General features: G+C 39.6%; 1 protein-coding gene across 29 annotated transcripts in view; it reads left to right on the forward strand.

The window, feature by feature from the left end:
• Positions 1 to 25376, forward strand: part of CACNA1D (calcium voltage-gated channel subunit alpha1 D) — a 200859-nt gene that overhangs the window by 116944 nt on the left and 58539 nt on the right. For 5 of the 29 annotated variants that reach the window (XM_080996677.1, XM_080996673.1, XM_080996662.1 and 2 more), the window contains 18 exons: positions 1767 to 1887; positions 3542 to 3656; positions 4902 to 4971; positions 5700 to 5769; positions 7415 to 7556; positions 8062 to 8191; positions 11544 to 11603; positions 13566 to 13672; positions 14773 to 14860; positions 15979 to 16086; positions 16278 to 16330; positions 16427 to 16573; positions 17015 to 17216; positions 17593 to 17751; positions 18029 to 18139; positions 20132 to 20161; positions 22304 to 22387; positions 22705 to 22788. In XM_080996677.1, coding sequence (XP_080852803.1) covers positions 1767 to 1887; positions 3542 to 3656; positions 4902 to 4971; positions 5700 to 5769; positions 7415 to 7556; positions 8062 to 8191; positions 11544 to 11603; positions 13566 to 13672; positions 14773 to 14860; positions 15979 to 16086; positions 16278 to 16330; positions 16427 to 16573; positions 17015 to 17216; positions 17593 to 17751; positions 18029 to 18139; positions 20132 to 20161; positions 22304 to 22387; positions 22705 to 22788 — 1881 coding nt within the window. Of the gene's footprint in view, positions 1 to 1766; positions 1888 to 3541; positions 3657 to 4901; positions 4972 to 5699; positions 5770 to 7414; positions 7557 to 8061; positions 8192 to 11543; positions 11604 to 11683; positions 11744 to 13565; positions 13673 to 14772; positions 14861 to 15978; positions 16087 to 16277; positions 16331 to 16426; positions 16574 to 17014; positions 17217 to 17592; positions 17752 to 18028; positions 18140 to 20131; positions 20162 to 22303; positions 22388 to 22704; positions 22789 to 25376 lie in introns of all 29 variants that reach the window. The other 24 variants (XM_080996680.1, XM_080996689.1, XM_080996681.1 and 21 more) reach the window with 12 other exon arrangements.

The following is a 25376-nucleotide window of genomic DNA, read 5'->3' on the forward strand; positions in this document are numbered from 1 at the left end:
AAGCAGATGGGCACAACTGGATATCACCCAGTGTTATTCAAGAACAAACCTACAATGTATAAAACTATAGTTCCTAGGGCTCTTTGGGCCAAGCTATGACAAACAAACCATATTTGAAACCATATTCAGACTGTTTTCCATTCATATTATGAATGTACCCAGATGAAATATGTGCAAGCTAGCTGATTAGGTGCTGAATTATCTCAATAAAACATCAAAGGGGGAAAAACCTGGATAGATTTTGATTAGAGTTTTGTACTCTGCATTGCTTCAGAAACAGCAAAAAGTTACTGTTTTTTAAAATTCTCAGTTAATTGATCACATGCTCATTTGCAGAATCTTGGTGGTTATTAAAGATTATCACATTGCATTCCCTTGATCATTTTCAGTTGTATCAAGCGCTGCTGTTCTGCTTCTGCAGTAGAACCCCCCCTTTTTCACAACTCCTTTATCCTGCGGCTCCCTGTGCACCCTTGAAATCTGGTTCAGAGGTTGCTTAGTTAGGTGTCTGCAGGTGCTTTTGGTTGTGCCAAGAAAACAATGAGCTTGGATGCATGAATGACTAAAGGATTGTTACATCCACAGCCAGTCTTGGGGCTAGCTCAGCCAATATATTTCTTGTCCGTTTAAGTCATCCTAAACATTGCTAATAGGTGCAAAGTGAATCAAGGGATCTCTTTGCTGACTGCAACTTTGAATATTACAGAGTTTCTTTTTCTAGCAGTTACCTAGTTCAGAGCTGGTTGTCTGTTTGTTTCCCCAGGCTAGGAAGATTGGAGATTGGAAGAGAGCTTTTACTTGCATAGGAGCTGGAGGCTCCACCCCTTCCTGGTCTCACCCAGGCTTTGGTATCCAAGCAGGTGTTTTCATGCACTTCTCCCTAATAGCCTAATGTGCAGCTTGCTGGGTATTTTGGTGATGGCCTTGAAGTTGCTGCCTTACTCACTATTCCCTCTGCTCCTGTGGCCTTGAAACAGCTGGCATGGCAGCCTCCTGGCCCAGGGTACAGGGTAGGGATGTCCAGAGTAACTGTCTAGTCAGAGTCGTTCCCAGTGTGGAGATCTGCTGAAGGGTCTTGCTCTCCTTAGTTCTCATCTGAGGAGGTGAGAGATAAGGTCTGGACAGAGTGGAGCCCTGACACTGGTGTATCTCTAGTGAACCAGGTAGTCTCCTGTTAAAGTTTCATCTCAGCCACATATTCACTTTGTGGACTTAAGAGAATCTACCATTCTCTCTGCATCAGGCCATACATATCCTGTTTGCAATATGGGGATGATCATTCTAGATTATTTTATATGGCTGTTGCAAGAATTGTTAAGGTAGTGTATGTGAAGAGCTTTAAGCGCTTGAAATTCTCTAAATAAATCATGAGTATTAATGCTAGGTCCATGTGCTACATTTGTATATGTGATCGCATACTCAAGGATAGGTGGGATAATTTGTGCAGATAACGAATGTCATGTCAGAAATCTCCCTAAATGTTCACATAGGCAACAATTTCAGCAGTCCTTTTAGAAAAGTAATTCTCAAAAACCCTAAATGCAGTGTATTGGCAAAGGCTTTGGTAGATCTAAAGCTCCGTCACCAAAACAGTATGTCCTTATTTTATAGTAGTATAAAGCAATGCATAAGAGAAGTGGTTAGAATGTTGTTAGTCATATAAGTACAGCTAATGGAGTATTTTTTCTATGCTGTGAACTGAAGCAGAAACATAATTGATTTTTAATGTTCCGTGTTCACTCATTAATAAAGAATCAATTTCTTAGATTCTAACAGGTGAAGACTGGAATGCTGTAATGTATGATGGTATTATGGCCTATGGAGGCCCATCATCATCAGGAATGGTAGTCTGCATATACTTCATTATCCTCTTCATCTGTGGTAACTGTATCCTTTCATTTTTAGACATTAATCTTAATTCTGAAATATAAAGAACATGAATATAAAATACTTAAATCAGAGATTTCCACATTCTGATTAACCCACTCTCAAAATTCTCAGTTAAATATGTGTAAACATTTTGGTCTCCTAGCCAGTCATTACTGATAACGTTGATTCTGTTCTTGCTTAAAATAGCTGTGATGAGGAATTGCTAGATCTCTAACAAAATGTTGCAGCATGGAATGCTTCTGTCCAGGTTGCCAGCCAGCCAGCCAGATGCCCTCTTCCAAGATGCTCCATTCTGTTTTCCTTTTCTACCTATTCTGGTTTTCCATCACAGATAATTTGACCTGGACTCTGTGCAACTCCCAGTCAACAATAGCAATGAGCTACTTTCCATACTTGGTGGAATTATCTGTAACTCTTTCTGTAAGCCACATTGAGTCCCTGTCAGGAAGAAAGGCTGAGTATAAAATTATTACTAGAATTAGAATTGGGAGAAATACTTGGATTGTGTTGAGGATATAATTAGTTATGAAATTCCTTTATGTTAGGTGTGGTGATTAAACAAACAAACAAACAGTGATTATGGGTGATCTCCAATTATGCCTGTATGCCAGGAAAACAGACTTTTGCTGGTGTTATGGGACTTGCCCTTCCTTTCCTTATCCCACCCATCTTTGCCAAATCTTAGAAGTTGGAAAGCTCCTTGGAGCAGACTTGAGAGGCCACGGGGGGCTGCAGGGAAAGCTGAGGAAGAGGAAATCCACTTGTGCAACATTGGCTATCACCCAAAGTATGTGAAGAGGTGGCCCCTGATATTGAAGTGGGTTGAGGAGTCATTCCTCTCTGGGAGCTGTCACAGCGCCTGTATGTCAGGATGGAAGTGGCGCCTGATTAGGGCTAAAATCAGCAACTACTTTTGATCGAGTAAATTTTTAAATGTTGCTTGAGTTGTTTAGGTCTAGATTTCCCTTCCATGTTAGTTTCATTTCAGTTGGGTTTGTGCAAGAGAACTTGTGCTCACTGTCATTATCTTGCCTAAGAGACTTTGCCAGGGAATGTAATAGCAATCCCAAGGAAACCAAAGCATATTCATACGCTTGCCTGAAAATGTACTGACGGGAGGATTGGGGTTGTGCATGCTATTTCCATCTAACGTTGTTCTTGCCAGGTATGGCCTCAAGTGTTTACATGTTTAATGGAAGGGTTGAAGGGAGATTATTCTCCTGTTTGAAATGAATGAACTTAGAATCCTTCCCTTGATTAAGAGCCCTGATTCATTGTGCAGGGTCCCCAAACACAGGGAGGATTCTAAACATGCAGCTAAAGCATGAATTCCCACCACCACCCCAAACCTCCTTGCTCAACACATGAAAGTTGGGAATGGAGTTCACAGGAGCAGGAATGCTGGGGATGGGACTAGTGTGTGCATCCTCCCCATGGATGGTTTCAAGTGAATGTGTGAATTTGCTATTTGCTACTACAGACTTGTAAACCAATGTAAGTGAGGCATGGGATTTTTTTTTTAAAAACCACACCCTATACTGGTTTGCTTATGCTGTTCACTGAATTTAGGAATATGGATTTCATGTTTCCCAGTTAGCAAAGGAACTAGGTTGCCATACCTATATAGTATCCTTAAAATGGTTTGAATTAGATATCTTGCTGAATGTCTTCTTGGCCATTGCGGTGGATAACCTGGCAGATGCTGAAAGTCTGAACACTGCTCAGAAAGAAGAAGCAGAGGAAAAGGAAAGGAAAAAGACTGCCAGGTACAAAAGAAATGGCACAGTACATGTGAAAGCAGCTTTCTTGATTTTCTCCTTTGGTTCTTTTGTAAAGATTTCCTAAAGCATCAGGGATACTGTAAGCACTTTGGAAAGCTGGTGTGAACTGAGGAGGTCCTGTCCCTATTAAAACAGCACACTTATCACTACAAATAGGCATTAGACATGTCTTTTCAGTTCTGAAAATGGTCAGCTGGCAACGTTAAACTCTTGTTTAATGACTCCACCATAGTCATTTAACTTGTGGAAATCTACTGCATATTACAATTTATCTTGAGTTATGCAAGAAGCTATGGGTTGTATCCTACAGAACCATTGTGCTTGAGGAATGACTTCCACAAGTACAATGGAACTTTTCCTCCCTCCAATGCAGAGGGCACACAGCAGAAGGAGAGTGGGGGAAAGTTCCCTTGGGCTAGAGAAGTCATTCCTCATGCACAATGACTTAGTTGGATTCAACACAACGTTGTTATTTTAAAGACTGAGTATTCAACGGTTCGTGATGGTGGCGGAACAAGGACAGAAAATGGGATTTTATTGTAGTCATCAGGTCAGCTTGTAGATTCAGTTCCAAAATGGAGATTGCAGGCTTAATATGTCCTTCTCAGGGGTTACCAACATTACCATACTGCAGTACCAGATAGGGACTTATTCAGCCTGAAGTCAACATCTTGGAAGTGAATGTATAAGCTGACCTATTGGCTACACCAACAGCCTAATTTTTATGCTACTTTTTAATTTTAACCCCCCCCCCAATGCTTTGTGTAATATCTTGCCTGCTGAGGAATTGTTGGGAACTCTAAAGCTTCCTAAGCTTTTGTAACATTTTGGCTGCTCCCAATAAAGGTATTGCCTGGCTGTAGATTTTGGAATTTTAACTTAATGATATTGCTCCTACCTGGAGGATGGGGGGAAATGCACTCCCTCATGTGTGAAGACATCCACATTGTACCTGCTTCAGTAAGCCGTAATTGAAAGCCTAATTACTACCATGTGTACAGACAGTAAAATATGCACATAAGCTATCTCAGTAGCAGATAAAGCATTTCCAGTGGCAGCAGTGTTGCACTTGCTGGGACAGAGGAGGGGTGCAGTCAGGCAGCGGTGAGGTTGGGAAAGCTTTGGTTTGGCTGCAGCTATGTAGGTGCCTAGCTTGGCATTTGACTTTTTTCACAGCTACCACACATGAGCTCCTTTATTTTCCCAACCCCCTTCTTTTCTTCCTTGTAGAAAAGAGAGTTTGGATACTAAAAAGGGGGACAAACCAGAAGGTGAACAAAAGAAGGGCAAGGATGCTAAGGTACCTCATTTTCACTTCTGTGTGCTATATATTCTTTAAATGCACAGACACCTGCCAATACTCCAAACTGACTGGTCTCCATCTGTGCTTGTGGTTGTACCTCATGTGGGTTGCCAAGTTCTTAGAATGCACTGAGTCCTCTCATATGCTGGGTGCCTATGGCTTTTTTGTATCAAGCCTCAAGGCCACAAGCAAGAGGATTTTCTGCCCAGATGCTTGCATCGACTGTCCCCAGATCTTCTCTACTGTGTGTGTGTGTGTGTGTGTGTGTGTGTGTGTGTTTGTGTTTAGAGATGCAAATTAGATAATATTTGCAACGTGTCTATTTAGGACCTGCTATATTTTATTGGACAGTATCATTAAAATAATAGATGGAGTAAAAGGTTTATTTTCTAACATAATAAATATTGATTTTTAATTGCTTATTTATACTTGGTTTACTGAAAGATTAACAATTTGAGTTAATCGAAATCATTGGAATGCTGACCTCTGACTTATCCCAAGCTGCATGGGCTCTTTATGAGACAATCCAGCTGTAAGCACATTTTTTACTGCTTATTTCTCTAACCAGAATTATTGAATTAATTAAAAATTGTAAAGTGTTGGGATTGGGGTGGGGCTGCTATGCGGAGGGCAGAACAGGAAAAAGAGTGGCTTGGTTTAGCGTGTTGCATCAGTTTACATCTCCCATTTACCTTTCTTCTGAAGTGTTTTTGTTCTTGTAATAGGTTACCATAAATGAATACGGAGAAGGGGAAGATGAAGACAAAGATCCTTACCCACCCTGCGATGTTCCAGGTACTAATGCACTTAACATATACCGAGAGAAAAAATATTGGGTCAAGTGTACTACATACTATTTATTAATACGACTAAAAAGAAACAGTATAGATTTCACACATTTCAGCAAATGTGAAATACTAGCAGGGAATTCCTGGTGCTCCCCAGGATTTTTTGGAAACCAAAAATATATTGTGGTTTTTAAATGGATGGTATTTGTGAGTTTGGATTTGTCACGCCAAAAATTGAGTGAAGTCACAGTTTGGTCTTCTATCTTGATTCAAAATGGCACCTGGCATCCAAACATAGATGAAGACTGTCGCCCTCACCTTGGGAACCCTCATGACAAGTTGGCAATGATCAGAGGCAGCTGAACCTAAGCCAAAAACAGGCAAAGTCTTGCCAAAGTCACGTTTTGGTCTGCCATCTTGATTCAGAATGGAAGCTGGAGGCCTAACAACAACAAAAATTGCCACCCCCATCTCAGGAACCATTATTCTGAGTTTGGCAACGCTATCTCGAGATGCATCAGAATGCATAGAAAACAGATAAATGGACAAACCATGTTCCAAACTAAATAACGGACACAGGTTGAGGCAGTTACAGTGATGACTTAAAATAAAAATAAAAAATCTACAAGTTGTTCACTTTCCTACTCTTGGGCAATGTGCTTTCACTTGAATAAGGGCAGTTTCTGTTTCCTGCTGCAGCCCCCTCAACAGAGGGCACACTGTCCCTGACTCTTCAGAGAGGGTTTTCAAGGGCATGTGGGCTGGCTACGTGAGAGTGCGGGAAAAAGAAAATCCTTGCCTGAGTGACATTTTTTCCTCACACAATGTGCGACTCCAAGCCTGTATCTCCTGCATGGGAGCACACCTCTAGATAGATGAAAACATGCAGAGAATAGTACCATAGCTACTGCACCTGCATTAAGGTGAGCTCACCATCATAGCAAGGCTGCCACTTCCGCCTATTACTTGCAGACAGGGCAGTGTCGCTGAAAAGTCACTGGCGGGAGTGTCATGCAATAGTCAAAATGTTCTTGTGGCACATTTTCAGTGATCTGTGCAACCAAACAAAGGAGTTGGGATTAAGGCGTATATTGTAGTTGCATCGCATCTACGGAGAGCTTTACCAGTATTCAGTGGGCGGAGTGGGGAAGGCAGTTTATTTACACCCTGACAGTTGAAAAAACTCGTTGCTTTGATTGTGTCAATAGGGGATGATTTTACCTTCCTGACAGTGAATTTGTGAAAAGTGCACAGAACAGGAAGGGGAGCGGGCAGCCTAAAAAACATGCTCTCAGCTAGAAGCTGCAGACAAGAATTTAAAATTGACGCACTGTTTTTCATTGTAATAACTTACATTGGGGAACATAAAGGAGAGCCCTGTCAAAAGCCCATCTAGGCCAGCATCTCACAGCGGCCAACAACATGCCTCGAATGCAGGACCTGAGTGCATTAGCCTTCTTCCCATCGGTATTTAGAGACACATGCCTCTCAGAGTCGAAGTAGCAAACTGTAATGATGGGAACGGCAGGAATGACCTTATATTAACTAGCATTTGTTTTAAATATCTAGTGGCTATAATCTATTTCCAATATTTTTTTTTCTAATATTACATATTTTGTATATACATATTAAAGAAAGTAATTAATTTGAAGTAGGTGAAGAGGAAGAGGAAGAAGAAGAACCTGAAGTGCCAGCTGGCCCCCGACCCCGAAGAATATCTGAACTGAATATGAAGGAAAAGATGACGCCAATTCCTGAAGGAAGCTCCTTCTTTATTTTCAGCAATACAAACCCGTAAATAACCATTTTATGTGTATCCCTTGAATTGTTTGTTATTAAATAGTACTACCACATTGAGGCTTCCGTATAAAATAGCAACACTTTTTTCTGGCTGCAACAACAACAAAAAAGCAACAGAATGACCATACAAAGCTTTTTTTTCAGATGTGTGATTTCTTTGCAAACCAAACTTCTAGTAGGTTGTTTAAATGATTACGTATTACTTGAATAACATGGTCTAAATAGCAGCTATATACAAATGTGGTTTTTTAAAAAAATATTGTCCAAGTTATAAAATTTGGCCGCTTTCCATAAGATACTCACATATGCTGTCCTATATAATACATATAAATGTACATTTCCCAAAATTACTAGTGCAGTTAACAAGACAACGTGGCTGCTTTCCAGACGAACAACTTTTAAAAAAAATAAAGCTCTGCAGTTGCTTAGTTTTAAGCTTCAGGAGCAGTTAACTTCCCACTTTAATGTCATTGTTCTCTTTTGTCATTCTTTTCTTCAGGATTCGAGTGGGATGTCACAGGCTGATCAACCACCACATTTTCACCAACCTCATCCTTGTCTTCATCATGCTTAGCAGTGCTTCCCTTGCAGCAGAAGATCCAATTCGCAGTCATTCTTTTCGCAACAACGTAAGAAAAAACAGACTCCCCAAAAGAGTTGCATGCTACATCGTCTTTAAAATGGTCCCTTCGGAATGGGAGCAAACCATGAATATAATAGATCGGGACATAAGCGTAGCTTTTTGAAATTAAGCAGCATTTGGGTATTTTCTTAAGGTTCAACAGGATGTTGGAACCAACTTGGAGATTACAAAAATAGTGCAGAGATTTGTTGTGGTTGGAGCCTGGAGTCATAGAGTAGCCTCAGTTGTTGTTTTTGTTTTTACAGTGAAGGGGTCTTCATTAGCTCAGTTACAACACTAATAATATTCAGGATGTAGAAATTCCTAGTTGGGTATTGGAAATGTTCTTTGTTTGAAACCGTGCAGACCCACTGCTGGTCAGCATGAAACAGCATTGAGCTAGATGGACCAGTATTGAGCTAGACGGCAGTGGCACATGATGTGGTGTGGTAGTGGCGCTCACCTGACCTCCTGACAGCTGAGCCCTGTTGCTTCCAGGGAAGGAAAGGGATGAGGCAGTGGGGAGGTTGCTATGGTGCAAACTCACTGGCAGTAGTACCAGCTTGGCTCTGCTATTGTGTTTGCACAGTACTGACCTCTCCACTGCCTTGTCCCTTCCCCTCTTTCCTAGTTTGCAGCCTCCACACCATGTTGTCCGCTCCCTTAACCTCAACATTAGAAAATGAAATGGGACAAGCATATAAAAACTGCAGTCTGCAATACAGCTACACATAGATTTTGCTTCTATTTAAAGTGGGTGTATAATATGCTGTATGCAACTCTCATGTACAAATGCTGCTATAAATATTGTCTATAGCGTTCATTTTTTATTTCTAAAATGAAAAAGGCATATTCTAGGCATATTCTACAAAATAATAAATGCTACAAAAAGGTAATTTCAAATCAAGGGTGCATTTGTATGCTACCTATTTATTCAATTTATTACGTGCCCTTTAGCATAAGGTCCCAGGGTTGGTCACCACAATTTAAAATACAATATTAAAACAGTATAAACAAACTACTATTGCCAGAATAGGGTGGGTCCTAAAAATACATATGCCAGGTGTCAAAAGGCCTGGGGAAAGAGGTGCATCTTCAGCATATGATGGAAACTGCATAATGAAAATGCCACACACCTCTGTGGGGAAGAAATTCCATAATTTGGAGCTGCCACAGAGAAGGAACTTCTGAGGGTCATGGAACTACCAAGAGGACCCTCTCTGCTCATCTTAACACCCAAGGGGGTCTGTAGGGAAGGGGACGGTCTTCCAGATATTTGGGACCTGAGACCACCTCCTGTTTTTGGAGGTGAGCAGTTTATACTTTTTTATATATTTGTGGCAGAAATATTTGGTCAAGTGATGAAAGGGTGTTTCTCCAGCTTTTTAAAGTATTTCACACACACACACACACACACACACACACACACACGAGAAACTCTCTCTCTCTCTCCCTATAGAGTTCCATTTATATATTTTCTCACCTTCCATTTAAACAAGAAAATAAATGAGAAAACCTCTCTAACACCATTCTAGGAAAAACAGTTATTCCTTTAAAAAAACTCACCTTAAAAATATTGTGTATGTATGCAGAGAAGAAAAAATCGTAGGTATGGTCCTGCCAACAGAAGGCATTGTTAGAATAATTGTATCCATTCAAGGTTGGTGTGATTTTATTACATGTAAGCACCAAGATCTTTAGTTGTAACAGTGTAATAGGTAGTGCCTGTGAAGAAATGTTTTCTACACTAGGTTTAAATCAGCTGCTATTATTTAGTTTAGCCCTTTGCCTGAAGTGGCAGACATCCCAACCCAGCATGCTTGGTATAAAGCTTTCTCATGTACAAGCTCAGTAGGGAGCTTCATGCTCAGAAGGTACAAGTGGTTACAGAGCTCCACATGCAAGGCTGAATAGATGGTTGGTGCTGTCTGTTTTGTTAGTGCTGATCATCTGTTTGGGGTGGGAATCTGAATCCGTTCTTCTACTCCCCTCATCCCCTTTTATGGACTGGAAGAGGGGACTTGGATGCTGGCTCCTCTTGTTTCCAAAGAGGTGAGTGGCATAGTGGAAGGTAATTGCACAAGCCGCATTTGTTGGATGGATTGAGTTATGCTACTTATTACAGCCAAATTGTATATATGTCAAGGAAGCATCCCAAAGCTGAAATGAGTCTTCTTGGGTTTATAGGAAACTATGTTTGGGTATATAGATGTTAGGATGAATAAATAGCTTGTGAACACGAAATAGGAGAGTCTTTGCAAGCGGCATGAACTCTTGTTATTTCATATAGAAGAAATTGCTCAAATGTCTATCAGTCACACTTGCAACTTTGAGAAAATGTTGTTTTGAAGATAAATTCATGCTGTAACATGATGACATGACAACGCCTGATTGAAATGTTTTTAATTGGCAAAAATTGGTATATTTTTTTCCATGGACACATCAGTATACAGATATACCCTTAAAAGTTTGCCCTGTGATCTGTGCAAAAAGGACTCCATGTGTTTAGAGAATTTCTGAAGGTTCTTCCAACCACATCAAGATGGCTTAGTAATGTATTCTCATTCAGAATATTTGAATATTCAGTACTCTCTATACGATAAGAACCAAAACCTAAACAATGCAGAGATTGTTTCATTAGTATGATTATATTATGTTCCGAGAACAAGTTGCACCTGTTAATAATTTGTTTGCATTTCTTACAAGAACACTGTGATGAATAAAACATAATGGGTTGAATCCAAATGTCACTCCTAGGCTCTGAGAGCATCACCCAGGCAGAATTTTACTTGGTGTATGATCCTGCACCAGGGAGGTGACTTCTGCCGTTTCCCACTTCACCTGCATCCCACCAGCATTTTATCTCACGCTGTCCAGGGGTGGGTGGAGAAGCTTTAGGAAATCCACTGGAACAGTGTAGGAGATGCTGCTGGGGTCTGTAGGGGGAGGGGGATATGCAGAATCCCTCACCGTTTTCCCAGTGGGATCATCTGATGGACCAAAAGCCTTCCATAAATGGAAGGAGCCTTCCCAACCACCAAGGGCAAAAGTCTGGGTCCAATACAGTAATTGCTGTAAGGAAAACAATTTGTTCAAATTGCCAGGTGCCACCTGTACTTCGGGGGGACATTGAAAGATGAAGTGGTAGCTTTAGAAGTAAGCAAATCTGTGAATTAGGACAACTGTGAGGCAATTTTCAGTGAAACAAATAAATGTTGTTTGGTCATTGTACATCTATTTATTTCTCTAAATTTACACATGTTCCTAAAGTAGACATTTCTCTGTATGTGATCAAAGTTGTAAATTCTGGTAGTATTTGTAGATGAATTTCTTACTGTGGCACATGTTATGCTTTGCAGATACTTGGTTACTTTGACTATGCTTTCACAGCCATCTTTACTGTTGAAATCCTGTTAAAGGTAATTAACTGTTAATTGATCCTTGTTAACTCAGACACAGCTTTAGCAATAATGTTTGTAACTTTTTGTTTACCTTCCAGATCCTAGGGTATGCAGATTATGTCTTCACTAGTATGTTTACATTTGAGATCATTTTGAAGGTAACAGGTTTACAAAGAAGTTTACTTAAAAAGGATTTTTTTCTGTGTGTCACCTGCCACGAAAAGGCACTTGAAGTGTTCTCCGCCTTTTCACTCAACAACCAAATCTAAACCTTTTTTTGAAACCAAAGGATATTTTTCTTCATGGTTTTTATTCTATTTTACCTTTGGGTGCATGTAGAAGCTACTTTTTTATCATCACATCAATCTGACAGCTCATTTTATCCTTTTTTTCTACTTCCGGTTTGTCAGAAGAAGGAAAACTATTTCACTACGCATGAGCTTTCCTCCTCCCTTTTCTGGCATTTCAAAGAGAAAGATCTTAAATCTTTTAAAGGAGGAGCATGTAATTACTCATTTCTCTTTCTGAACTATATATTCACAGAGTTAAAATAGTAGACCACTATTTTCTTGCAAAGGGACTTGCAAGATACTCTACCCTTTCTAAAACCTACTAGGATGCTTTATCTTGGGTATACATTTAAATACACGAAGAGGCATGAACATGCTTACTTAAATGTATTGCCCATGCATGAGTTCAGAACTGGTATTTCAATGTATAGTCTGTGTACTGATTATCAAGGACATCCACCAGGGGCGCTCAGAATTCTGATGTACAGATTACATTGGTGCACAATTGATGCTGAAGTCAAGCTGCTCCACCATTGCAGAATAAGGAGGAACAGATAGAAAATGTGAGCATGCATTTTGATGCCTTCAAGATTGGGATCATCTGTTGTAGCCACTTCCATCTCAAGTTACTTATTGAGTATTCCTGGATATGACACAGGACCCAGTGGTATTATAAGAATCAGTACATAAACTTTGCATTTCCAGCTGAGGATCAAACATGACAAATCTATTTCCTGCTTTATTCATATTATTGTGTGTTCTTTTTACAGTGCATTTTGATTAACACTTGATAATAAAACTAATTTGGGCTGTTTACAAGATATGCTCAGTTTGATAAGGGATAAGGTTTTTAGTTTTAGTTTTTAAAACGTGCTGAATGTGTTTCATATTTCTACCAGCGTAGCATTTCAGAGCATGCTATTTTGAAAAGGGCATCTCTCTTAGCCCTTCTGTTGGCATGTTTTGCCAGGAAAGTGGGAAACTATTTAGCATGATATTAGGGGGACTGAAATAAAGGGATATATGGTGTAAAAAAGATTGTTTAGATTATAACACAGCTGTTCCTCATTCTAGTGCAGGGATTGCTAACCTTTTATTAGCCCAAGGGTCTCATTCAGCCTTGCCCAGGGACCATGCACCAATGGTGCATGCGACTCTCACTTGCACACGCACATGCGCGCGCGCACACACACAGACAGATCACACACAGACCCCCTCCTCATCACCTGAACTGTGCTATGGCCCCCTGCCTGCTCATTTTCCCCCTAGACCAGGGGTCAGCCACCCCCTGTTCTAGTGGATGCTACATTGTGCTATAGCCATTTGAAGTAAATTGTGCCCTAAAATTAGAACACATCAAAAACCCAGAACCTAGCTGTTTAGCATTATGTAACCAAAAGGAAACATCTGCTACTGATTCATGAACATAGTTTCTGGTGGCTTGCATTTTGTGTGTGCGCCGGCATTTTTCAGTCCACAGTATTTTATTTATCAGTGTTGTATTGTGGATAGCCAAAGACAAAATGTGCATTAGTGTTGCATCAATCAAATTCTTTAATTTTGGTTCTTTTTTGTAGTATTCCAGTCTCTCCACTAAGCAAGATTCATTCAGTGCAAGCATCTTGTAAACAGCCTTGTGAATCAAGCAGAGGTGAAACAAAATAATTAACTATGACCTTTCTGTTTTTAGCTGACAGTGTTTGGAGCATTCCTTCATAAAGGATCTTTCTGCCGAAATTACTTTAATTTGCTGGACTTGTTGGTAGTGGGTGTGTCTCTTGTGTCATTTGGCATTCAGTAAGTATTTCAATAAATATATTATGGGCTGCTGCTGTTCCTTGTTATGTGTATCTGCGATGTGGTACACAAGTAGCACTCATTTTTGTATTTAATAACTGGCCTACCAACAAGCAGACAATTGCCATAGTTCCTGGACTGAACAAGCTTAAAACCATAGACCATTAACAAATTGTTAATCTTATAGCTATACTTTGAGGAAAGGAAACAAGGGAATGTTCGCCTTTGTAGTGTGTAGTTTAATAACTAGAAAAATGCTAGCAAAGGAATATCCAGAATAGTACAGGGTCCCTGTACAGCCGGTGATTTATACAAGAATAAGTTAAAAAGGTGTGCTGTGGGACATAATGGAGCTGAAGGCTAAATCTGTTATTTTCCCATTGTGAACCAATCCTGACTCTATTTGCATTTTCTTGACCCTGCATCTGTATACCCCATCCTGAGTTCTGTTTCTTAATCTCAAGTAGTGACAAAATGTTGGGAACTGGCCTTTTACCTATTGCAAGCTTCAGGTTTCATTAAGTGATTTGTCCTTATGACCGTGATGAAAATTCTTCCAATAGAGGGTGCAGATTTTTAATCTGTCTGACTTCTTTTCTTTTTTAAAAAAAATCTCTGTAGAACAGGAGAAGAAAACAAGGAAAGATTCCCCACAGTGCTAGTTAGAAGGTTACAGGTTGCAAATGGGGTGTCATTCCTGCTTGATTCTATGATGGTTCACAATCCCTATGCTGGAGACAAACCTGACTGGAGTCTGGTCTATAACTGTTTCTGCAGCTACTTATTTTGAAACCATTGTTTTATAAATGTGGAGTATACTCAGCCCTGTCTAGGATAGATAGATTACTCACAAGTTGCTGAAATCACTTTGTGAGAACCCCCTTGAGCACCCTGTTGGTTTATTTATTTAGCAAAGGAGAAGAGGAGGGGAAGGAAGAATGGAAATAACTCATACACTAATACTTACTCCTATAAGTAAATAAAATTATTTCAAAAGTGATGAGCTGTTGTGCATGAGTATGACCTAATTTTGTCAGAGCTGAGGAATGAAATTAAGGGATGGCAAGTTAATGCTTTATTTGTTTTTACTTTTCATCTAGATCAAGCGCCATTTCAGTTGTGAAGATTCTGAGAGTTTTAAGAGTCTTAAGACCCTTAAGGGCTATAAACAGAGCAAAAGGACTTAAGGTTGTTACCTGAATTTTCTTTTCTGAACTACAAACAAATAACATTAGAAGCATTAGTTGGCATTTACTATTAGAAACATTAATTCATGTTAGAAACATGAATAAGTCATGGGGGCTTTGGAGCCAATGTTTATGCTTCCTAGAATAAAACTGCTTTTCAGCAACATTCAGCAACTGCTTTTCGGCAACATTTTATTCATTTCCATACACCAAAATGTGTACTGATTGCCGTGTAAGTGTAAGGCAGGCATCTTTAGGGAAGCTATTCCATAAACTGAGTACCACTGCTGAAAAGACCCTCTCCTTTGTTGTTAAATAGTGTGCCTTCCCCCAAACCCTAACGGGGTCTCCTTTGTAGCCATCATGCATCACAGAGGGTTTCTGCTTCTCATTTTCCTCTGAGTGGTATGCTGCTTGTTATTCCACGTTTCCCCTGGATCTGGTCCTATCAAATTCCTTGCCCACCTTCTTCCTTGCCCCAGCTATTGCAGAGCAACGGAAATATTTACATTGAGGCAGCTTAGGGAACAGAAAACCTTTTCCATCTGCTCTAGTTGTAAAGGTTTGTGACTGCAAACCTATACATTTTCATGGGAGTCAGTCCCACTAAACTCAATAGGGCTTGCTTTTGTGTTGGCATTTCTAGGATCACACTGCTAGCTTCTAGGGAAGCTGTTTCAGATTGCCTAGTAGGGATAGCAACACTACAAAGAGCAGTGAGATCACCCTTTAAGATGCTGCTCCTTGTTGCTTACAAATTCTGAGGATGAAATTGAAAGAGCATTGTTTGGAATGCCAATGAGATCTCTTAATTTACTAGGGTGCAATCGTATACACATTTATCTAGGAGCAAGTGGCACTTAGTTCTGAGCTCAGTCGGTAAAGCATGAGATGCTTAATCTCAGAGTCATGGGTTTGGGCCCCATGTTGGGCAAAAGATTCCTGCATTGCAGGGGGCTGGACTAGATGACCCTTGCGGTCCCTTCCAACTCCATAATGCTATGATTCTATGACATGCATTGTAAAAAATAATTAATGAAATGCAAGTTCATTGAGCATGATGATGAAAACACCCAACGAAAATTGCACTGACCCTTTATTTTCTTGACTTCCCCACAGCATGTTGTTCAGTGTGTCTTTGTCGCTATCCGAACAATTGGTAATATCATGATTGTTACAACTCTGCTCCAGTTCATGTTTGCATGTATTGGAGTCCAGCTCTTTAAGGTAAGAAGAGAATTCCAACCCTGCCCCCGCCTCAAACCTAGCAATTCCAGAGTCCTGCCCAGAGAACTGCACTAGTAAATTATTCTTTGCAAGCCATATTAAACTCCAGTAGAGATGCATGTAAAAAAAGATAAGAGTAGTTAATGGTTCTGTGCCATGGATTCTACTTCCATGTTCTGTTTTATCCATAGGGAAAGTTCTATCGGTGCACAGATGAAGCAAAACAAAACCCTGTGGAATGTCGGTACGAATGTTTTCCTCTTAATCTGCCTGAATTGGTGGTTTTTTTAAAAAAAAGCATTGCATTTCCACAGTAGCTATCTGCTTTTTCCTCCTGTAGGGGAATATTTATTGTTTATAAAGATGGAGATGTGGAGAGCCCAATGGTGAGAGAGAGAGTATGGCAGAACAGTGATTTCAACTTTGACAACGTGCTTACTGCTATGATGGCTCTTTTTACGGTTTCTACTTTTGAAGGATGGCCTGCGTAAGTATACCATTTATGAAGGTCTTTGCTGCTATTTTTAAATAGTGAGCAGCTGCTTATGTTGGACATCATCTTCCTTTCGGCATGATACTTTTGGAAGGACTAGAATCCTTGACTCTCACTGAAGGTAATGGGAAGTGAGGACATGTCTTAATAACTTTTTTATTATTTATCCTGGAGGTTTTTTCCCCACTTAGGAAGATCAGTGAAATTTCCTGATGATTTTCCAAATAGATAATTTAGTCTTTAAATAAAGCTTTAAAAAAAAATTTGAAACCTCTGCATTTTTACTTTAAATTAGGTGAAACTTTTGCAAAATGTGTAAATACAATAGTCTTGTTTCATAGTTCCCACCTGCCAGTTGCAACTAGAATTAACACTTTCAGTCTTCTTTACTTGAAATCACCTTCTTTCTATTTTTTTTTTATTAAAAATATGCAGGCTTCTGTATAAAGCTATAGATTCAAATGGAGAGAACATAGGTCCAATCTACAATTACAGAGTGGAGATCTCTATTTTCTTTATCATCTACATCATCATTATTGCTTTCTTCATGATGAACATATTTGTTGGTTTTGTCATCGTCACATTTCAAGAACAGGGAGAACAAGAATACAAGAACTGTGAACTGGACAAAAATCAGGTAATAAGGAATACACTTTTAAAATGTTATTAACATGGAAACCAACGTCTAGTATCTGTTGTTTCAGAAGAGGATGCTCTTCCATTTTATTTATTTCTATTAAAGAGTAAATTTCCTCATGAACAATCATTGGATAGCGGTAGAGTGCAGCATGCCGACTTAGGCAACTGAAAAGTTGACCATGGCCATACTACACATTCATGTCTTTCTTTCATAAATAAATTGTTTCAGAAATAGGAAACCCCTCCACATGTGAGGTAGCCTGCATCTAATTGAGGTATCTTAGGTTACTTCTCTGATGTGAAGCTTGTTTTGATGTTATTTCCAGTCAAATTGTGACCCTCACTGCCATGTTTGAAATTTCTGCCTTTTATAGCGTCAGTGTGTGGAATATGCATTGAAAGCTCGACCTTTGCGTAGATACATTCCAAAAAACCCATACCAATACAAATTCTGGTATATGGTGAACTCTACTGTCTTTGAATACATCATGTTTGTCCTCATCATGCTGAACACACTATGCTTGGCTATGCAGGTAGGAATTGAACAAACTGCCAATTGCTCACAGGCACAGAATACACATGGAAACTGTAATGTAAACTAATGCTAAGCCACTTTGCAGTAGACTTAATTATAATTCAGAATTCTAATTGCTTGTATAATTTAAGGATGAAGCCTTGTGCAGGTGTTAAAGGCACAAGAACATTCATTGGTTCAAGATTATGAGAAGAACTAAGGGGTTTTTTTGATTTTTGTTTTTATTTACTGCCTACAAATATTCTGAATAGTCTTCTCATCTGTTTCATTTGCAGCACTATGGGCAGTCTAAACCTTTTAATGATGCAATGGATATTCTAAATATGGTTTTTACTGCAGTGTTTACTGTTGAAATGTTTCTGAAACTCATTGCATTTAAGCCCAAGGTAAGAGAATTTGCATTGTTTAGTTAGGATTAGTTATGCCTTTGGATCAGTTATTTTAAAACCACATGTTTTTTCTGATTAAAGAGACAAATAGCAAACAAGGGTTCGTGGTAAAGTATCAGAGAAATCTTCACAGAACTATTCCATCTGATAATGCTGTGCATGCAACTGCAGGAAATGAGATGTAGACATGTTTTTTAAATGGTTGCTGATTAATAGATGCGGTCAGGAGTATCTTGTTGTTAAATCCCCTCTTTCTAAATCATTCCTTTCGAGAGCTGAAAAGTATTCTCCCACCACCTTAAGCTGTACACACGCAACACAACAATTATTCATGAACTTTTGTAGACAATACTAAGGTTAAATAAATACTATGGATCAGCTAGCACACTTGACCACTTCAGTAGCATAATATCACAAACCACTGTCACATAAATGGTCAAAATTAAAGCTGCTTGAACACACAAGTATTTACAAATTGGTTATTTTGACAGCTGTTAGTAAACATTTTCAAAGACACAAGCAGGTTTCAGCAATGGTGAGCGCTTCATATAAACCTGAATTTGAAACCAAAACTTTTTTAAAAATTCAGAATTTGTAAATTTTATAATTTTGATGCAGATTTCTTATGTACGATCTAATTTCAACCATTTTCTTGTGCCTGTGGCCTTGCAGCAAGCTTTTGCAGCCTGAGGGCCACATTCCAGAACTGGGCGTGGCCAAGACCAAAGTGGGTGTGGCCAGCCCACATACACAAACCACACTTGCACACAACACACATCCATCCATCCTCTCACTCACTCACACACCTGTTTTGTCATGCACAGTTCCAGCCTCTCACTCCCACCTGTACACATTTAGACTTAAAAATACTGTACCTTCTATTAGTTCTTATAGGAATTTCCCACCACACACATCTACTTGCAGTGTGTAGGGCATATTCCGTAGAAAGTTACAGTGCATGGGGAAGGCTAAGCCTTCCTTCCCCAGCTATGAAGCTCCTGAAAATAACCCTACATGGCAGGTGGAAGGATGGGAGCCACAGGCTGCATCTGGCCTTTGAGCCTTGGCCTCCCCACCCTGACTTAAAATGCTGTTTTTTCTTGGAAGGCAAAAAATAAATAAAAAGCATCTTCCTCCTTTTTTTGGAGAACAATAGCGTGCTGCATCGATACTCTTCTCCCTGCAGAAAGGAGAGTCAGCCTACATGTTCGTGGAAGTTCCATTGTTGGAACAGCCTCTTATTTTATTAAAAGCATCTGGGGGAAGGGGTAATTTGGATAAGGGTGGGGTTCCTCCTCACATTAATTAGTAGCCAGTATCCCCCTTCCTCCAAGGTGCTTTTAGCTGTGAAAAGAGAACTGTATGGATTAAACTCTTAAGTCTGTTAAGTTTTCCCCTCTGCAGCTGATACCAGCTTTGGAAGGGGTAGTTTAGGTGAAGGCAGTAGTGCAAGGCAGAGGGTCAGTGCCCCTCACTGTAGCCCTAAACTAAATTGAAGGGGCCATGCCTGGTTTTGGAGAAATTAAACAGCATCAGGAGCATAGGCTAGTCCTACTGTTAGAAGAGGTGGTCATTTCAGGCATCAAAGGCAAGGGGCAAAGATGGGTGAGGACCTGTTGAAGGGCAGAGCCATGAAACCTGTTCTGCTTTCCTTAAGCTAGCCTGCTTTCCTCAGGTGCAGTAGAGGATGTTCTGCTGCTGACAGCATTGAAGTAAGATTAAACTATCAGTTTGGTTGGCTTTCGTATGTGAAATGGGAGGGAGGGTGCCATCTTGTCCTTCACCTCTTGGGCTGGTCCTGATCAGGCGATCCAATTACAAAACATCCATACCATGTGCAGTGCTTGACCCTTCTGAATTGGTGATGAGAAATTTGCAAATAAAGGTGTTTTAATGCCAGCTGAAACTAATGTTAGATGTATAATTTCATGAAAGACAACTGTTGCCTAATTAGATATGGAATTGTTTCCTTTTGCCATTTTGAATCAGATTTGTGTGCCAAAAAAGAAAAGATACCTAGTAAGTAGATGTACATTGGGTTTTTGCAGTGATGAAAGCTGTGAGATGTGTGATGCAAGTATACTTGCTGTGACTTGTCCATATATTGCATTCTCCCTTTTCCAGAGTCATCTTTATTTCTTTTACTTAGTGTTATCTATTTATTTATGTTTGCTTGCTTTGGCTTTGCACATTGCTGGGAACAATATTTGTTCACGCTGACAGGAAAGGTTTGCCTTAAGAGATTGATATGTGACATGTTGTTCCAATATTCTGGCAGGTCCCATAGTATCTCCATTGGACTCCTTCCTTCCAACTAGAAAGTCTTCCCAAGACTCTCACACCACGATGATAGGGTCTTCTAATTGCCTCCTGCTCAGTAACTCATGTTCTGCTTGAGGGGAAGGTTTTCAGCCCATCAGCATTTCTTCAGGGGTGTCTGATTCCTGTCCATGGTTAATCTTCAAATACTTGAAAGTTGTCACATAGGACCCAAACCAATGAGTTCCAAAGCTATGATTCTAATAGAAACATGGCTCACAATGCTTTATATTGCTTGAAATTCTTTTTTATATTAATATTGTAAGAACAGAATTCGAAATTACAAAGAAAAATGAAGACTGTATTTCATAGGCCCTCTCTTCATGGGATAATCATGGAATTATCAGGAAAGAACCTTATAATAAAACTCCATACCCTTTAGAGATTTCATTGAACAAATGAGTCTTCAGAAATATCTGGTGGTTTGGAATAACCCATGTAATAAAGTCTGGAAGTGCTAGTTATGCTGGTTTGTTTGTTTTTATTTTCCTTCCCAAATTTGAGATTAAAAGATACACTAATAGTACAGAGCAGAACTGTTTCAAAGCTGTTTTAAAAATATTTCTCAATAAGCACACACAAGTAGCTTAAAACGAGCAAGGGGCTTAAATGCTGCCCATTAGCTTTATGTAGTCTGTCTTGCCTTTCACCATTATGTCACAGTGTTTCTGTTCTGAGCACCATCTTTTTCCATTTCAAATGGACTTGGTTCATTTTCAAGCGCTTCTTAAGGAATCTTAATCATACAGCTACCAAAACCGTCTGCATATGAGTGGTGCAATTTTGGGTTGGCTACCCTCCTTTATCCCACACATATGATTCAATGCTACTCTGCTGATCTTTTGATTTTCAGTACTATGTTAGCTTTCTCAACTTGTAGAAGCACACATTTACATCCCCTTCTCCCCTGAATCTTCTGAGTGCTGTAATTTTAGCTTTTTCACAGCTCATGCCTACAGGGAGTATTTTTTCATAAACAATAGTGGTGATGCATCAGAGTATTGAAGGACATCCTGTACAAGAAACCTGGGGGAGGCAATTTGCAACCGACTGATCTTACTGCTGCCCAAGGGTCAGCTTTCCCCCCCAAATAGGCATGCTATAGGAATTTGATTTCTATCATTTCCGGTGCAAACTGACATGATATACACACTCTGGACCCAATGTGTGGATCAAAATCTAATGAGCCCCTGGGATTGTGCACTTATGCAAATTTTGTAATCCACTGCTTGGTTCAAAAAATGTACCACCCCCCCAAAAAAAATGTGTATTTTGGCCTAAAATACATTTAGAAGTGTAAATGCATTTAAATATTTCATTAAAAAAATAATCACAGAATAATGCAGAAGGCAGATGGAATGGATTTATGAATAAGCCCGTGTGAAATTGTCACAGAGTGGGAATAGATTAATCTGCCTATCTCCAGCGCCAGTAGTTTAGGAGAACAGAATAGCCACCCTAAGTTGTTGTATAGTTTCCAACCTTTTACCCTTTGGAAAAGGATTGGAAAGTGGACTCCTCTGAGGGCAGGGGTATGGAACATCTGGCCTGTGGGCCTATTCAGACCCACCAACAGGATCCAATTTCCACCCTGTCCTGTACAAACCTGTTTACACTGCTCACAGATTCACTGCTCTTCAGATTCCTGTCAGCATGTGGGGATCAAATCATGTCACATATCAGCCTTTCCTTCAGTAGACAATATTGTTTGGTTTTTCTCATGACACCATGGATTTTTGTTTGAAGTAATTTCTGTTTATGAAAAAACTAAACAGAAGTATGCAAATATTTTGACATTTCATGTGTAATCACAAACGTTTGCACCCTGCCTGCTCTGTTCAGGGCTATTTTAGTGATGCCTGGAACTCGTTTGACTCCCTCGTCGTTATTGGCAGCATAGTAGACATCGTTCTCAGTGAAGCCGATGTGAGTATACCCCAGCCAAACCCCTTCAGTCCCACTTCTCTCTTTTCTGTTTTCCTACTTATTTCTATTATCTGGACAAGTCACAGAATTTGGATATATTTCTAAACTGAATGCGAGCCATTCATAGTTCAGCTATGGCAATTTAGGAAAACAACTAGCTGCTGTTGGCTTCCCATTTTCTCAGACTTGAGGTAAAAAATGCAGTACTGGTGCATTGCGGAAGCTCAGATTGTGTTTCTGTGTTATAACACTGTCCTTTTTCTTCTCTTTCTTTTCTGTTTCTGTTTTCTCGTGCTACTGAATGCTTGTCCTAACAGCACTATTTCACTGATGCATGGAACACTTTTGATGCCTTAATTGTTGTTGGTAGCGTCGTTGATATTGCTATAACAGAAGTTAATGTAAGTAACCACCATTCACCCCACTACAAAGTAATCGCTGTCCGTCAGAATAGAATAGAAAAGTAGAAATAGAGTTAACGACCCATGAATCCCAACACCCTTTTTGGTTTTGTTTCCGAGGAATGAATTGTTTTAGTACTGTGTGAAGCAGTGGTTCTATCATTAACGCAGTAATGACTGCTGACAGATGCACAAAAGCTAAGACAGAATGAATTCAAGGCCATCCTATTACAAAGGTGTCTAAAGGAAATTCAGACCTGTACAACCTGTTGCTTCTCCCATGTCTCATAGTTGACCAACTATAAATAGTAGCTGGATTGGGGCTGAGTGAACTTCTTGCTTTGTTGCCTGCCTGGGATTAAAAATAAATGGCTGAGGGGCTGAACTTGATTTGATGACTCATAGGTTGCCTAGACCTGATTAGTGTAAGCAACTGGGGAACCTCCATTACTTTTGGAGAACTCACTTTACTGGCCATGTCTGTGATGCAATTGTAGTGTATTTCTAAGCTATTTTTTTGGAGTTGTTGCTAAGCACATAGAGCTGCTGCTTGCTGCCCTGCCTCCAAATACCTTATTCCTCTTCTCCCAAAGGAAACAGTCTCCATATTTCCATTAGAAGGTAGATAGTTCCCATTTCCTGAGGGTTATAGAGCTCCACGAAAGATTTTATTCAAGTCCAACAGGATTCAAGCAGTTTCCAAATTAGGGTTTTTCCCCTGCTTAGACATTCACTTGCACAGATAAATAACCATTCTCTTCCATCATCTCTGAGTTCAGGGTTCGGGAGATTTTTTGAAATCTTAAACCCTCTTCAGACTTAAATGAACTCACTGTTCTTGTTGTTCTCTGTAAATTAGAGGATACAGGTCTGAATTGGGAAACTTCCTTGATCGTTGGAGCCTTCCCACACATTTTAAAACTCTAATTTTCCTGGGTTCTAAAACACATAGGGAACTTCCACAAGTACAAGAGGCTTAGAATTCAGGTGGCCATCCTTCCAACTCATGGAAGAAGACATAAGCCTTTCAAAATTGATTCTTGAATCTTAATACCTAGCAGATGCCATGTGTTATTGCTCCATAGAAATACTGTCCTCTGGCTTTCTGGAGTACAGTGTTCATAAGAAAGCACATAGTTACCACCAAATTTTATTTTCATGCATATATCTCACACATGAGGGTTTCTCATCTAATGAAACTTTGATTGAAGAGATTATCCTCTTTGCCCTTGAGACATACACAGATATTGGCACATTCTACTGCTCTGTGGCCTCTAAATATTGAAGAAAAGGGGACAGTGAAAGTAGGGCCCAGAAAGTCCCGTCACTGATTATCAGCTGGTAAAGGTTAGTGGGCACAGATGAAGCAAAGAACTGGGGTGGGTTTGGAGAACCCCCAGAACAGCATGCATGAGAGGGGAGTGGGGATCATTTTGTCTGGCAGGCTTAAAACTTCTGCTGATAGTACAGTCAGAAGAGTGTGATGCTGGATTCCTCCCTTTCTATTTGCACATTCCTCATTTAGAAGAAAAGTTGCTCCAGATTCAAAACCTGGACTTCCAGATGTAATAAAAGGAAATATTTATGATTTTTGCTTGCTCAATGCTTTTGCATTTAGGGGGCACATAAATATTTGTTCACCAAGCAATACTTCAGCCCAAAACATAACTAATTCGGAATAGCAGATACTCAGATGCTCAACCCTATGCAAAAAATACTTGAAAACATACCCAGTTTCTTTAAGAACTGAGCTGTCCACTGTAAACAGAACTGACAGCTTAACATATATTGTAGTTTACACATTTGACTTGGAATGAATAGATACTTTCACACTGTGTACTAATAACATCTATAATAATCCGTGTCTTCTTCTTTTAAATATAATAATGTCAGGTTATTTATAATCCTAGAAAAATGCCGTTCTTGAGAGTGGCCAAGAAGACTTTAAAATTAAAGTTTAATATTTTCAAATACTACCCCCCAATTAAATTATACACTATTTTTACTCTAACCTTAAAATGCTGTTTTAAACAAGCAATGTGCCTTCTCTTTGATGTTTTCTTAATCCAGTAATGACTGATATCCTCTGTAATGAGGGCCTAAAACCTTGTCATATATATTGGGACAGGAATAGATTAATACTCCTCACCAGAGTAATGACCAGATCCATGCCTAATAATTTTTAACTTACCCTTATTCCTTAACTTGTTTTAGAAATGAGGAGGAGGCTGGTTAGGCATTAGTTTCTGAACTTGATATGTAGAGCATTGGGCTCATGCACACGTATGCACCATCCTCTCTGGCTAAAAATATTTATTACATTTTTATCCCATCATCCTTCCAAGGAACTCAGATTGGTGTAAATGGTTTGCCTTTTCCTGTTTTATTCTCATTCAGCAACCCTGTAGGTTGGGTAGTGTGAGAGAAGATGATTGGGCCAAAGTTAGCCAATGAGATTTGAAGCTAACCAGGTTTCTCTGACCTGCATCTTGACATACAATTGAGTTCAGCACACTGGCTCTCCAGAAGCATTGAACAACTTGGCTAAATACCATATTAATCTGAATTATCGTGGATTTCTCTGAATT

Source organism: Podarcis pityusensis (genome assembly GCF_964106645.2).
Source record: "Podarcis pityusensis genome assembly, chromosome: 2".
Lineage (NCBI taxonomy): Eukaryota > Metazoa > Chordata > Lepidosauria > Squamata > Lacertidae > Podarcis > Podarcis pityusensis.